A 10,799-nucleotide genomic window follows, 5' to 3' on the forward strand; every position below is an offset into this window, starting at 1 on the left:
CGGCCGCTCCCTCGGGCGTGTCGCCAACGAGCACCGCACTCATCGCTTCTCGCTGCCCGCCGACGCGCTGCGCGGGAACGGCGACGGCCAGAATCAGCTGTCCATTAAACTGAAGCCAGTCAAGTCTGAGGCGCAGAAGGACGCCGCTGCCTACGCCTATGCAGTGCCGTCGACGGCGCACTTTGGCTCGTTCGCGGAGCACAAGGGTTTCATCCGCAAGGCCGGCTCCGACTTTGGCTGGTGCGTGGCAGACTGACCAGTGCCTTGCGCTACCTTACAGCCGGCCGCCACGGCAAGCTTCAATGCATGTCTGGCGCTACCCCGCCCTGGCCAGGGCGGCCTGCACCGCCACGCGCCACTTATGCGAGGCGACCATGTCGACGCACCTCGCCATCCCTGCGAAATGGACTGCCCACGCAAACCCTTCCTTGCTGTTTGTCATGCAGGGATTGGGGCCCTGCTCTCGGCCCCGTCGGAATCCACGGCGCTGTTTATCTCATCTCCTCTGCCCCCGCCAGCTCTGATCCCGACGCGCGTCCCGTCGCCGCTGGGTCGGGCTCATACCTCCAGGCAACCCACCTCCGCCAGCTGCACCAGGGCGCCGCCGGCCCCGTCCGCCTGACCGCGCACATGGTCGTAGCGCGGCCGGCCACCGGCGGCGACGACGCAGCCGCTCTGATCGTGCCTACGGGGTCGGCCAGGCTTCAGATCCCCGAGCTTGGGGTTGACGTGTCGCAGCAGTTTTCAGGTGGTGATGGCGCGTTTGACCAGGGCGGCGCCTGCCGGCGCGTTGCGGGTGACAACGCTGGGGCCCGGGTTGAGTGCGACATCTTCCTGCAGGTGGGGTTGTAAAATTAGCGCGCGTCCATTGCATGTCGTCAGTACAATGCGAAAGCCGTGGCCGCGATTTGCCCTTGTACTTGAGCATGAAATTTCACCAAAGTATCCACTTCCCTCAGGCAACTACAAGCAGCATATTCTCGTGCAAAGTCGACTGAGACTTTGCTATCACCCTGAAGCAATCCTTTTGCCAAATGTTCTCCAGGTCGACATTCCCAAGAGCAACATCGAGCTGTGGTGGCCCGCTGGCCATGGGCCCCAGAAGCTGTACGACGCCGTCGCCACCTGGCACCCAGCCGGCGGCCTTGGCAGCTGCTCAGATGCGCACATCATCAACACCGACGACCCCGCCGGGATCGAGGACGCCAGCAGCCTCACCGTCACGGCTCAGGCAGAGGCTGCGCCGCTCGCGCTGCAGGCTTTTGGCTGCTCCGAGGCGAAGAGGCAGGTGGGGTTCCGGACTGTTGAGCTGGTGACTGTCCCGCTGGCAGAGGCGGCCAAGGAGCTGGCACCTGGCACAAAGCCTGCGACTGGGGACGGAACTGAGGGTAAGCCACCGAGCGGGGTGGGGTGGGGGGTGGTTGAGCGCAACTGCGACGCGGCAAGTCCAGCTGTAGTGGACGTTGAGACACACGCCCCTGCATCGCCTCTGCTGCATGGGAATATGGTCCAGGGCACTGCTTTGCTGCATGCCTGAGATAAACGCTTGGCCTGCACCAGCATTGACATTGCTGACAACCCCATCCCCGTCTCCCTGCAAACATGTTGAAACAATATAAAAACCTCACCACCCTGCAACTTACCGTTCACCGTTTGCAACCACCAACAAGGTCTGCAATAAGCATGACATTTGAATCCCCTGACATGGATCCACACACCTGGCATCCCTTTCCGTCACCTCCCCAGGCGAGAGCATGTACCTGCGCGTCAACGGCGTGCCCATCTTCCTCAAGGGCGCCAACCTGATCCCCTTCCACGCCGTGCGCACACAAGTCACCCCTGAGATGATGATGAGCGTCCTCAAGTCGGCCACAGATGGTGAGTTGCATGCCCTGGGTCTGGCCAGGTGCTGCTCAACTGCGATGCGTGGACCTGTGACGTAATGCTAAGTGCGTTGTGACGACTCCATAGAAGCAAGATCGTTGTGGGGACCCTCGGTCGTGCGCGTTGCAAGCGTGCGGCAGCCTTGTTTGTTGTGCGTCAGGGGCTCCCTGGAGCTCCCACATCGCAAGTGCAACGCCCCCCCTTTGCGCCCCGCGCTCGCCACCCTGCGCAGCCCACTTCAACACGCTGCGCGTGTGGGGGGGCGGCATCTACCAGACCAATGCCTTCTACTCTGCCTGCGACAGGATGGGCCTGCTGCTCTGGCAGGAGGCAATGTTTGCGTGAGCACCACCAGCGGCAGACGATAGTTGCAGTCGGCGGCTTGCATAAGCCGGGTCAGCCAGCAGCACGCAAAATTGATTACTGCAAGGGATATTTGCAAGAGATCCCAAACAGCGGTGCTAGATCCGGCAAAGGCCCTTTTTGCCACATGCATCTTCCCTCAAATGCTGCTTTTGCCGAGCAGCACCACAAAATTATGCCCAACCATCACTGATCCACCCCACCCATTCCGTCATCCATGTCCCTCTCAACCGGGCCGCTCAGGTGCGCCCTGTACCCGGCCGACCCCGAGTTCCTCTCTGACGTACGCCAGGAGATCCAGGAGCAGGTGCTGCGCATCGGCCACCACCCCTCCATCGCGCTGTGGGGAGGCAACAATGAAAACGAGTGGTCCCTCACATGGTGCGCCCGTCACACGCTGCCAGGGCTCGCTCGGCTTGTCGACAACAATGGGTTATCAGTATACCTCCCATGGGGCAACCCTGTTGGGTGTCACTGAGCGCCTGCTAACAGCGGCGCGCCGTTTCACAGATGTGTATGCGATGTTTGCGCGCCCTCACTTTGATGCAAACCCTCCCAATTCCACAGGTACGACGAGTCATTGCAGAACCGCCAGTTCTACCAGAAGGATTACGTTAAGCTTTACTTCAACACCGTGGCGAGCGAGATTGTCAAGGTGTGTATCAACCTCCCAATGCACTATTGATTGCATGCCTGCAAGGGAAGGACAGCATGCACGGCTTGCTCCAGGATGCGTGTGGTGACGCCTCAGCAGCTGAGATGATTGGCATCTGACAAATGCACTTTACGCTCGCTCACCCGTTCTGCTCCCTGACGTGAAACACTCCCCTCTCGCCTCTCACCTTTGCAGCTTGACCCGGAGCGCCCCATTGTCGACTCTTCCCCCACCAACGGGCCCTTCTACACTGGTGCTACTGCAGAGGGGCAGCTGCCCACCAGCCTGAGCAAGGTTCTTGAGACCAAGCGCTGGGGCGACGCCAACGCGGCCAAGTGGGGAGACGGTGGGTAGCTCTACAGCAAGCACAGGCAGCTTTCGCGCGAGGGGCACAGCTGAGGGGATGTTGTGATCAGCGATTGTATTTGTAGAAGCCTGGATAGAGCTGATGTTGCTAAAAGTTCTACAGTGGATGTTGCATTGCATGCAGGATTCGCGTAGCACCACGGTCAAATTGTACAAGTGCGCTCCTCTATTTCCTTCCGCCAGCTTGCCGGTCGTTGCTCACCACCTGCACCCTCCTCAGGCCCACCTGTCCCCTGTGTCACCCCCGGCGCTGCGCCCCCTTGCCCCACGCACACACAGTGCACCACTATGACTACTGGCACGACTGCACGGCCCCCGGTCTGGTCCCCGCGGCCCGCATGATGTCGGAGTTTGGCTGGCAGAGCGAGGCCCCCTTTTTCTCAATGAAGGCCGTCACCCAGCCCGAGGACTGGGGCACCTGGTGCGGCTCCTTCATCGTAGTGCCTGCGCTTGCTGTTCCAACATCTTCGATTGCCCGCTCACGTTGCCAGCATCGCTGCACGATGAGAGCACGGTGGCATAGCTCTCGACTCTGTTGGTAAGCAAGTGTGCGGCGAGCCCTGTCACTGTCACAGCGTGCGAGGGCATCCGCCGATGGCTGTTTCAGGAGTGCCGGTCCACTCTGGCTGGATTCGGCAGGGCCCCTGGTGCCAAGTACCGCCAGCGCTGGCAGGATCACGGCATTAAGATGAAGACCGACCAGATGGGCATCGTGTTTGGAGGCCTGCCCTCCCACAACTTTACGTCCGAGGTCGCCTCCACGCGCGCACAGCTCTACTCTGACTGGATCTACCTGGCCCAGGTGAGCTTGGCGGAAGGCGACCGGTCACTTTCTGCTGCGCAGGTCCTGATGGCAGGACCATCAGCACACGTTGGGCCAATGCATCCTCGCGCTCCTGCTAGTGTGCCCGGCCGCCACATTTTGCTGGCTTGCGCCCCTCCAGCAAGAGACTTGGGCCTAATGAATCTGGCGGTCATCGGTCCACCCACCCGTCCCCACTCACAATCTCGCACGCATGTAGCTGCGAGTAAACTCCTGCCCATCAATCCCCTCTGCCCGCACCCCGCAGGTGTGGCAGACTGTGTGCTATGATCACACCATTTCTCTGGCGCGCCGCTCCATGCATGACCCGGCCAAGCTGTCCATGGGCACCCTCTATTGGCAGCTCAATGACGTTTGGCAGGTGCGGCTAGGGTGGGGGGTCTGTGATGTGAGTAGATTGGGTTTGCACTGGTTACACACGAGCAGTGGCAAGCTGCTGTCTCAGCTTTCCACCCATGATAAAAGCCGCAGGCTTGTGACTGACTTGCCGCTGGCCACTCCAAACATGCAATCCACCTCCTGTTAGTACAAACACCAAACCACCACCATCACCGCCACCACCACCACCACCACCACCGCAGGGCCCCAGCTGGTCGAGCTTTGACTACATGGGCCGCTGGAAGTACCTCCACCACGCGCTGGAGCGCACCTACGCGCCCCTGCAGCTGCAGGCCTTCGTGCGTCCCGAGGACGACACCGCCGCCGTACTCCTTGCGTACGACGAGGCCAAGCCCCTGCCAGGGACCGTCGCCGTGGATATCTACCTGCAGGCCCTCTCCGCCGGCGGCGCCGGCGCGAGCGGTGGCGACGCGACCGCAGATGCGGCGCCGACGTGCCTTGGGGGCGCAGCGGCACGGGCAGGGTCGCGGCGGCTGGTGGGATCGTTTGAAATCGAGGCGGGAAGCCTGATTGGCGCAGAGCCTGCCTGGAAGATGAGTATGGAGGAGCTGCTTGCCAAGTTGCCTGGCTGCAGCCGCACCAGCTGCTATCTGCGCGCCGTGGCGCGCGAGGTCGAGGGTGGTGCCAAGGAGGCTGGCAGGCGCGGCGGTGCCAAGGGGATGCTGCTTGGGGCTGCTGGCGAGGACAATGCGGGGCAGGTACAGGTGAGACGTGTTTCTGGGCACAAGGGTGATGGCTTGGAGGTGGTAGGGGCACAAGGAGGGGGACAAGCCACCATATTAAAGGGCGGTTTCAGAAAACTTGAAGTTTGTCTCACCTGCACAATTGCCAATGCAGTGCTCACTTACTCTGCTGAGAGTGCAAGCTGCCTGACCAAGCAAGTGCAGAGTTTTTCTGAAGCGCTTGGGGTGTGCCCCTTTCCCTCGGCCCACATCAATTGGCTCACATTCAACTCTGTCCCTGTCCCAATCCTCGCGCTCATGCACTTTGTCAACAATGCACCCTTGCAGGAGGCCGTCGCGTTCTTCTCTAAGCTCAACGCACTCAACCTGCCAGAGGTCAGCGTGCGCCCCCACTCCTTCACACAAACTGGCCCCAAGACCGTCGACTTCAAGATCACAGCTTCTGGCGGCACCGCCGTCCACGCGTTTTGGGACGCCTCGCCCGTGGGCCGCTTCAGCATCAACGCCGTCCCGGCGCTGCAGCCGTGCAAGACGGTGGCGCTGCGGTTCGAGGCTGTCGAGGAGGTCAAGGCGTCGGATCTGGCTGACAGCCTGACAGTGTGGACGATGAATGGCGCGCTGCAGGGCAAGCAGCGGCCGGCGCTGGGTGCAATCTGAGCGAGGCGTGGCGGCCTCCCGCGGGCTGCTTGGAATGTGCCCCCTTGATCATCCAGGACGACACGCATCCGCTCAACGAATAGAACCCACAAGTACTGACTACGTGCGGCACCCCAAGACCTCATTTTCAGGTCATCTATCTCATCACATCTGAGACAAGCCAATGCACCAGGAATAGATGCAACAGCAGTATGGGCGGCAATGATCAGGCGTTGGAGCTGGCTATGTGGGCTTGAGTTGAGGCAAGGCAACATGCAGCGACCCCAGCACTGGTTAGCAAAGGCTGGGGGCAGCCACACTTGATGGGTGCCACTTGAGACCACTCAGATTTATCAGCAGCTTTCATGATTTGTTGGCATTACTAACACTAACCTATTCATGGCAATTAGCAGCACCTCGTTGCTCGATCTGTGATTGGCACGGCCACTTTCAAGGGTCTAGCCACGAGGGCTCAAACCCCAGAAACAATGTGTGGAGGGGATTTCCAGGTGGCCCAAAGGATCAAGACAGACTGTGACTGGCTGCAGCTACGGGCATCAGCTACGCAGCTACGGACGCGCCTTGTGCGTTGATGTGCTTGCCCATTAACCGCATTTTGCTGCATTTGTGTGTTTCCTTCAGGTCGTGGCCGAAGCGTCTTCGCGGTGGGGATGTCTGTTTTACAACTGATTCTCTGCATGAGAACTGGAAATTTCGAGTACCTGAGCACACGTGCGAACGCAGCCACAGTGGTGCACGCTTTTTGACACACTGGTGCGGTCAAGGCTGGGTACCATACCCTGATGAGCAGTCAACTGTAAGCCATCTCGACAGCTGGCTCAAACCACATGCAGGCTGTGATGTAAATATTCCCAAAATGAACGCATTAATGAGTAGATGACAGACTCCGTGTACGGGCGTATTCACAAAGCGCCTGTGCATTGCACGATCTGGTCACACGGTATGATCGGACTTGTCGCTTGGTGCCTGTTTTATTTGATCGCGTCACCACACTGCGTTCATAAAAGTCTTTCACATTCTCTTGGTCATATTCGTGTCCTGATCGTGACACCATTTTTTGCAAGATCCACAGATTGCGCCATCACATTGAGAGTGCGGCTCGCTCATTCAGCAAAGATCCACAGAGGCAGCCTGCGTGCAATTGAACTGGGGCGCAGCACACTCATGGCGCCCGACCAGGCCAGCACACCTGAGGCCACGGTGCCAGGCCCAGCACTGCGCATCAAGCCACTGGGCGGCTCGACCCTGGAGGTTCCCATTGTGTGCCTTGGGACGGTGAGCGCCTAGGATGCGAGCAAGCCTTTGAATCATGCAAATCGAAACAGTCTTCGCCGCAGCTGGCTGCGGGCCTGCTGCAACAGCACTGCCAGCTCGCGAAGCCTTGCCTCCTGCTGTGCTGCGCCGCGCGCAGATGACCTTCGGCAAGCAAAACTCGGAAGAGGTGCGCCGCATGGCGACTCTTGCACATCCCGCCGTTCCATGGGCGGCTCTGGCAGCGCGCATGGCGGCATCGGTGTCAGCCGAACGGGGCGCAGCCGCAGCCGTGGGGCTGTGTGTGCCTGGCAATTTGTTGCTCGTCCGCTTGCTCTTGCCTGTTTTTGGAGCCCCCGCCTGCAAGTTCTGCCAGGCATAGGCTGGCACGCCTACGACGTATGAAGTCAAAACGCTGGGTGCTATCAACATGCGCCGCCCTCTGCTCCCTCCCAAACCCTGATCAACAGGAGTCCTTTGCCCTCCTGGACTATGCCTTTGAGCGGGGCGTCAACTTCCTCGACACCGCTGAGCTGTGAGTTGGGAAGCTGCCGAGAAGCCGCACAAGGCCGGTTCCGCAGCGGCGTCCCGCGATCTTTCGAGGGCGACAAGCTGTGAGGGCTTTTGCATGTGCATGGCGCTGCGGCTGATCGTGCCTCCAAGGGCCCGCAAGCCCTTCAATCTTGCAGCAGCTCATCCATCGGTCCCTCCCCCCAGCTGCTTGCCCCCCTTCAGGCCTTCGCCTCAACCCCTCAGCCTCGACATGCCGATTTTGTTACAGGTACCCCGTTCCCCCGAGCCCAGCGACATCTGCTGACACCGAGCGCATCATCGGGCGCTGGATGAAAGCCCGCAGCATCCCCCGCGACAAGGTGCAACACAGGGCGCCTGCACGGGCGCTGGGATGGGCGTGGACATGGGGTCCCCTCTCTTGGTTGACAGCCAGGCGCAGGGATTAGTTAGGGCCTGTCAGCCCAACTGTTGATGGCTGTGGGATTGGGTACGAGCGCCTGCCTGGCTGGTGAAGGTTTGGAGTGACAGACCGAGCGACCAGGGTGGGGGTGCTTCCTGTCGGCGTGCCCGCACGCCCTGCGCACAGCAGCATTCCTGCTGCTGGGGTGTCACGCGTCATCAAGCTGGCTGAGCAAAACTTGCGTGGGCCTGCACATAAGGAAACGGATCCACTTTTTGCTCTGCTTCATCCGTAATGCATCTGAGAGCCCACATTCATCCTCACTTTGCAAACAACCCTGCTTCTCCAGATCATAATCACTACCAAGGTGGCTGGGGAAATCCCTGGCCTGGACAGAAGCTTCATTGTAGCCGCCAGGTCAGTCAAATAGGAACGCGCACTTGTGGGGATGAGCGTGGCACATCAGGGATGCTGCTGGCGAAGGCATGAAGCCTGCCCCAACGCCATACGGCGCCGGATTCTTCCCGCTGGCAAACAGCATGGTGCACCGCCAAACGCGGCAGCAGCTGCAGTCTGAGGCGCCTGCAACCCAATCGTTACATCATGATGCATGCGCGACGCAGGAGCGAAACCCCAGCTGAGGCTGCGTCACAGCCGCAGCCCAAGCTGCGTGCCGCGGAGATCCGCGATGCGTGCGAGGCGAGCCTGAGGCGGCTGCAGACAGACTATATCGACATATACCTCATCCACTGGTGAGATGCAGTGCTGTGTTCTGGGGTCGTGGCCTAGGACCGGCCAGTGCGTGCGTGGATTGCCTGCAGCCCTTGCTGGTGTAGGCGTTTGGACAGAGGCCGCCTGTGTGCTGGCAATGGTATCCAGGCGTCAGGCATGCTGCATGCACCTGAGTGGCACGTCAGCGCGTGCTGTAATGGCCGTCAAAGTGCCTGCACACTTCCGTGTCGCCGCCTGACCACTCGGCACTCCTCGATGCCCCCAGGCCCGCGCGCTACGCGCCGTGCTTTGGCAAGCGGCGCTACCGGCCGGAGTTGGAGCGCGAGTCCCCCTCAGTGGAGGAGCAGGTGGAGGCCATAGGGCAGCTCATCCAGGTGCGGCTTGATCCTGTTAGCAGGGAAGATGGCGGCCGGGGCGAGCAGTGGGGGATTGTGAAGCGGCGATGTGCATGGCAAGCGATGCAAAGGAAGTGCGGCGGGCCTGGCAGCCAGCGGTCTGCGGGCGAGGCACGGGGGCGAGCGATGCAGATGTCTCGTAGGTCCCCCTGCCTGCCTGCCTGCTTGCGTGCCAGCTCGCGTGTTGGAACCAAAGCGTAGGTGCATTGGCCTGTCATGCTGCCCTCGCAAACCGCCTGAGCGAGTGGTGCTGGCGCCAGTACGGACCCAGGGTGTCGGCTCTGCTGCCATGCAAGTGCCGTCAGCGCAACCCTCGCATTCCTGCGACGGCCGCACTGCCTCATGTGCGCGGCCAAGTGCAGGAGGGCAAGATCAAGGAGTGGGGGGTCTCCAACGAGACGACGTTTGGGGTGTGCACCATCTGCGAGGCGGCCAGGAAGCTCGGGGTCAAGCCGCCCGTCGCCATCCAGAACGACGGTGCGTCGGGCCTGCGCATGCTGTTCCACAAGCGCATGCGCAAAATGTGCTTCGCTTTGCACGCATGGCCCTCTTGCCTGCCTTGCTGCAATCTCGTTTAGTGTGGGCCCTTTTCGGGCAAGCAATGCAATCGGCCCCCTTCTCACCCTCACTCCCGCACACTGCACATGCAGTGAGCCTGGTGCTGCGGTCGTACGAGGGCGAGCTGGCAGAGGCCTGCGCGCCGCGCAACAACAACATAGGGTGGGCAGCGGACAGCCGCCTGCTGCTCCGCATCTTGAGACAGACGGGCGCCGGCCGGCTCATGTTTCACCCTTGCACTTTGCGTTTATGACTGCTTGAGCTTCTGGTCTGTGCTGCAAGCTAGGCTTGGCATTCAACCAATAGCACCACAGTCCGCGGCCTGCTTTTAACCAGGTGGGGACAAAAGGTCAAAATTTTTAATATCCCCACCCTCATGCGGCCAATCCAATTACTGCTGCCCCGATCAATCCCCCCCCACACACCTCAGCCTGCTGGCGTACGGCTGCCTGGCGGGCGGCACCCTGACCGGCAAATACCGCGGCGGCGTGCGCCCGGAGAAGAGCCGGCACACAATTTTCCCAGGTGAGCCGGCCGGAGGGGTGCACGTGGTGGTGATTCGCCCCATTTGTGGGTGTGCGGTGAGGTTGGGCTGACGTCGAATCTGGACAGGCAGGGACTGCCCATCATCTGTTGCGCAAACGCCGCTGCCTTTCCTGGCTTGGACCCCGCTGCATCAGGGTGTCCACATTGCAGCGCTCAAGCGTGTGCTGCCCTGACCAACTTTGACCCTGTCCATGGTTGTGAGTCCCTTTATCCTACCGTCCTGTGACCTTGACCGCAACCCCCCATTTTCTCACCTCCAAGGCTTCCAGCCGCGCTACCTCTCTGACCGGGTGGCGGCGGCGACCGAGCGCTACGCTGAGCTGGCGGAGTCGAAGGGCCTCACGCCGACGCAGCTCGCGCTGTCGTGGGCTGCGACGCGCTGGTGCGCGGCCGCGATGAGAGGCGACGGAGCGCACCGCGCGCCGACTAAGCTCGTACCGCGGGCGCGGTCTGCTGATACAGTAGTGTTTGCGGCTAGCCTGGCGCGAATCCGCAAGACTCGCAGGCCCTGGAGCGCCGAAATGGCACAAAATTCCGCCCTAAGGGTCACCATGACGCACCCATGTTTGACGCG

General features: G+C 61.0%; 2 protein-coding genes across 2 annotated transcripts in view; both read left to right on the forward strand.

Moving 5' to 3' along the window:
- MNEG_0323 (mannosidase, beta A, lysosomal) overlaps positions 1-5,830 on the forward strand; it is a gene marked incomplete at both ends in the record, with an annotated part of 6,485 nt that extends 655 nt beyond the window's left edge. Inside the window, 13 exons of the mRNA XM_014051192.1 lie at positions 32-240; positions 519-840; positions 1,046-1,388; positions 1,747-1,878; positions 2,117-2,219; positions 2,491-2,628; positions 2,815-2,902; positions 3,098-3,248; positions 3,548-3,689; positions 3,908-4,070; positions 4,339-4,452; positions 4,673-5,194; positions 5,501-5,830. Coding sequence (XP_013906646.1) covers positions 32-240; positions 519-840; positions 1,046-1,388; positions 1,747-1,878; positions 2,117-2,219; positions 2,491-2,628; positions 2,815-2,902; positions 3,098-3,248; positions 3,548-3,689; positions 3,908-4,070; positions 4,339-4,452; positions 4,673-5,194; positions 5,501-5,830 — 2,757 coding nt within the window. The remainder of the gene's footprint in view (positions 1-31; positions 241-518; positions 841-1,045; positions 1,389-1,746; positions 1,879-2,116; positions 2,220-2,490; positions 2,629-2,814; positions 2,903-3,097; positions 3,249-3,547; positions 3,690-3,907; positions 4,071-4,338; positions 4,453-4,672; positions 5,195-5,500) is intronic.
- A 1,164-nt stretch (positions 5,831-6,994) lies between these two features.
- The window catches only part of MNEG_0324 (Protein tas), a gene marked incomplete at both ends in the record, with an annotated part of 4,881 nt that continues 1,076 nt past the window's right edge, over positions 6,995-10,799 (forward strand). The window contains 11 exons of the mRNA XM_014051193.1: positions 6,995-7,105; positions 7,242-7,271; positions 7,552-7,616; positions 7,863-7,953; positions 8,344-8,411; positions 8,618-8,746; positions 8,992-9,100; positions 9,484-9,598; positions 9,772-9,841; positions 10,110-10,204; positions 10,487-10,607. Of these exons, the coding sequence (XP_013906647.1) occupies positions 6,995-7,105; positions 7,242-7,271; positions 7,552-7,616; positions 7,863-7,953; positions 8,344-8,411; positions 8,618-8,746; positions 8,992-9,100; positions 9,484-9,598; positions 9,772-9,841; positions 10,110-10,204; positions 10,487-10,607 (1,004 nt within the window). The remainder of the gene's footprint in view (positions 7,106-7,241; positions 7,272-7,551; positions 7,617-7,862; positions 7,954-8,343; positions 8,412-8,617; positions 8,747-8,991; positions 9,101-9,483; positions 9,599-9,771; positions 9,842-10,109; positions 10,205-10,486; positions 10,608-10,799) is intronic.

This window comes from Monoraphidium neglectum, assembly GCF_000611645.1.
Source record: "Monoraphidium neglectum strain SAG 48.87 unplaced genomic scaffold scaffold00024, whole genome shotgun sequence".
Classification (NCBI taxonomy): Eukaryota; Viridiplantae; Chlorophyta; class Chlorophyceae; order Sphaeropleales; family Selenastraceae; genus Monoraphidium; species Monoraphidium neglectum.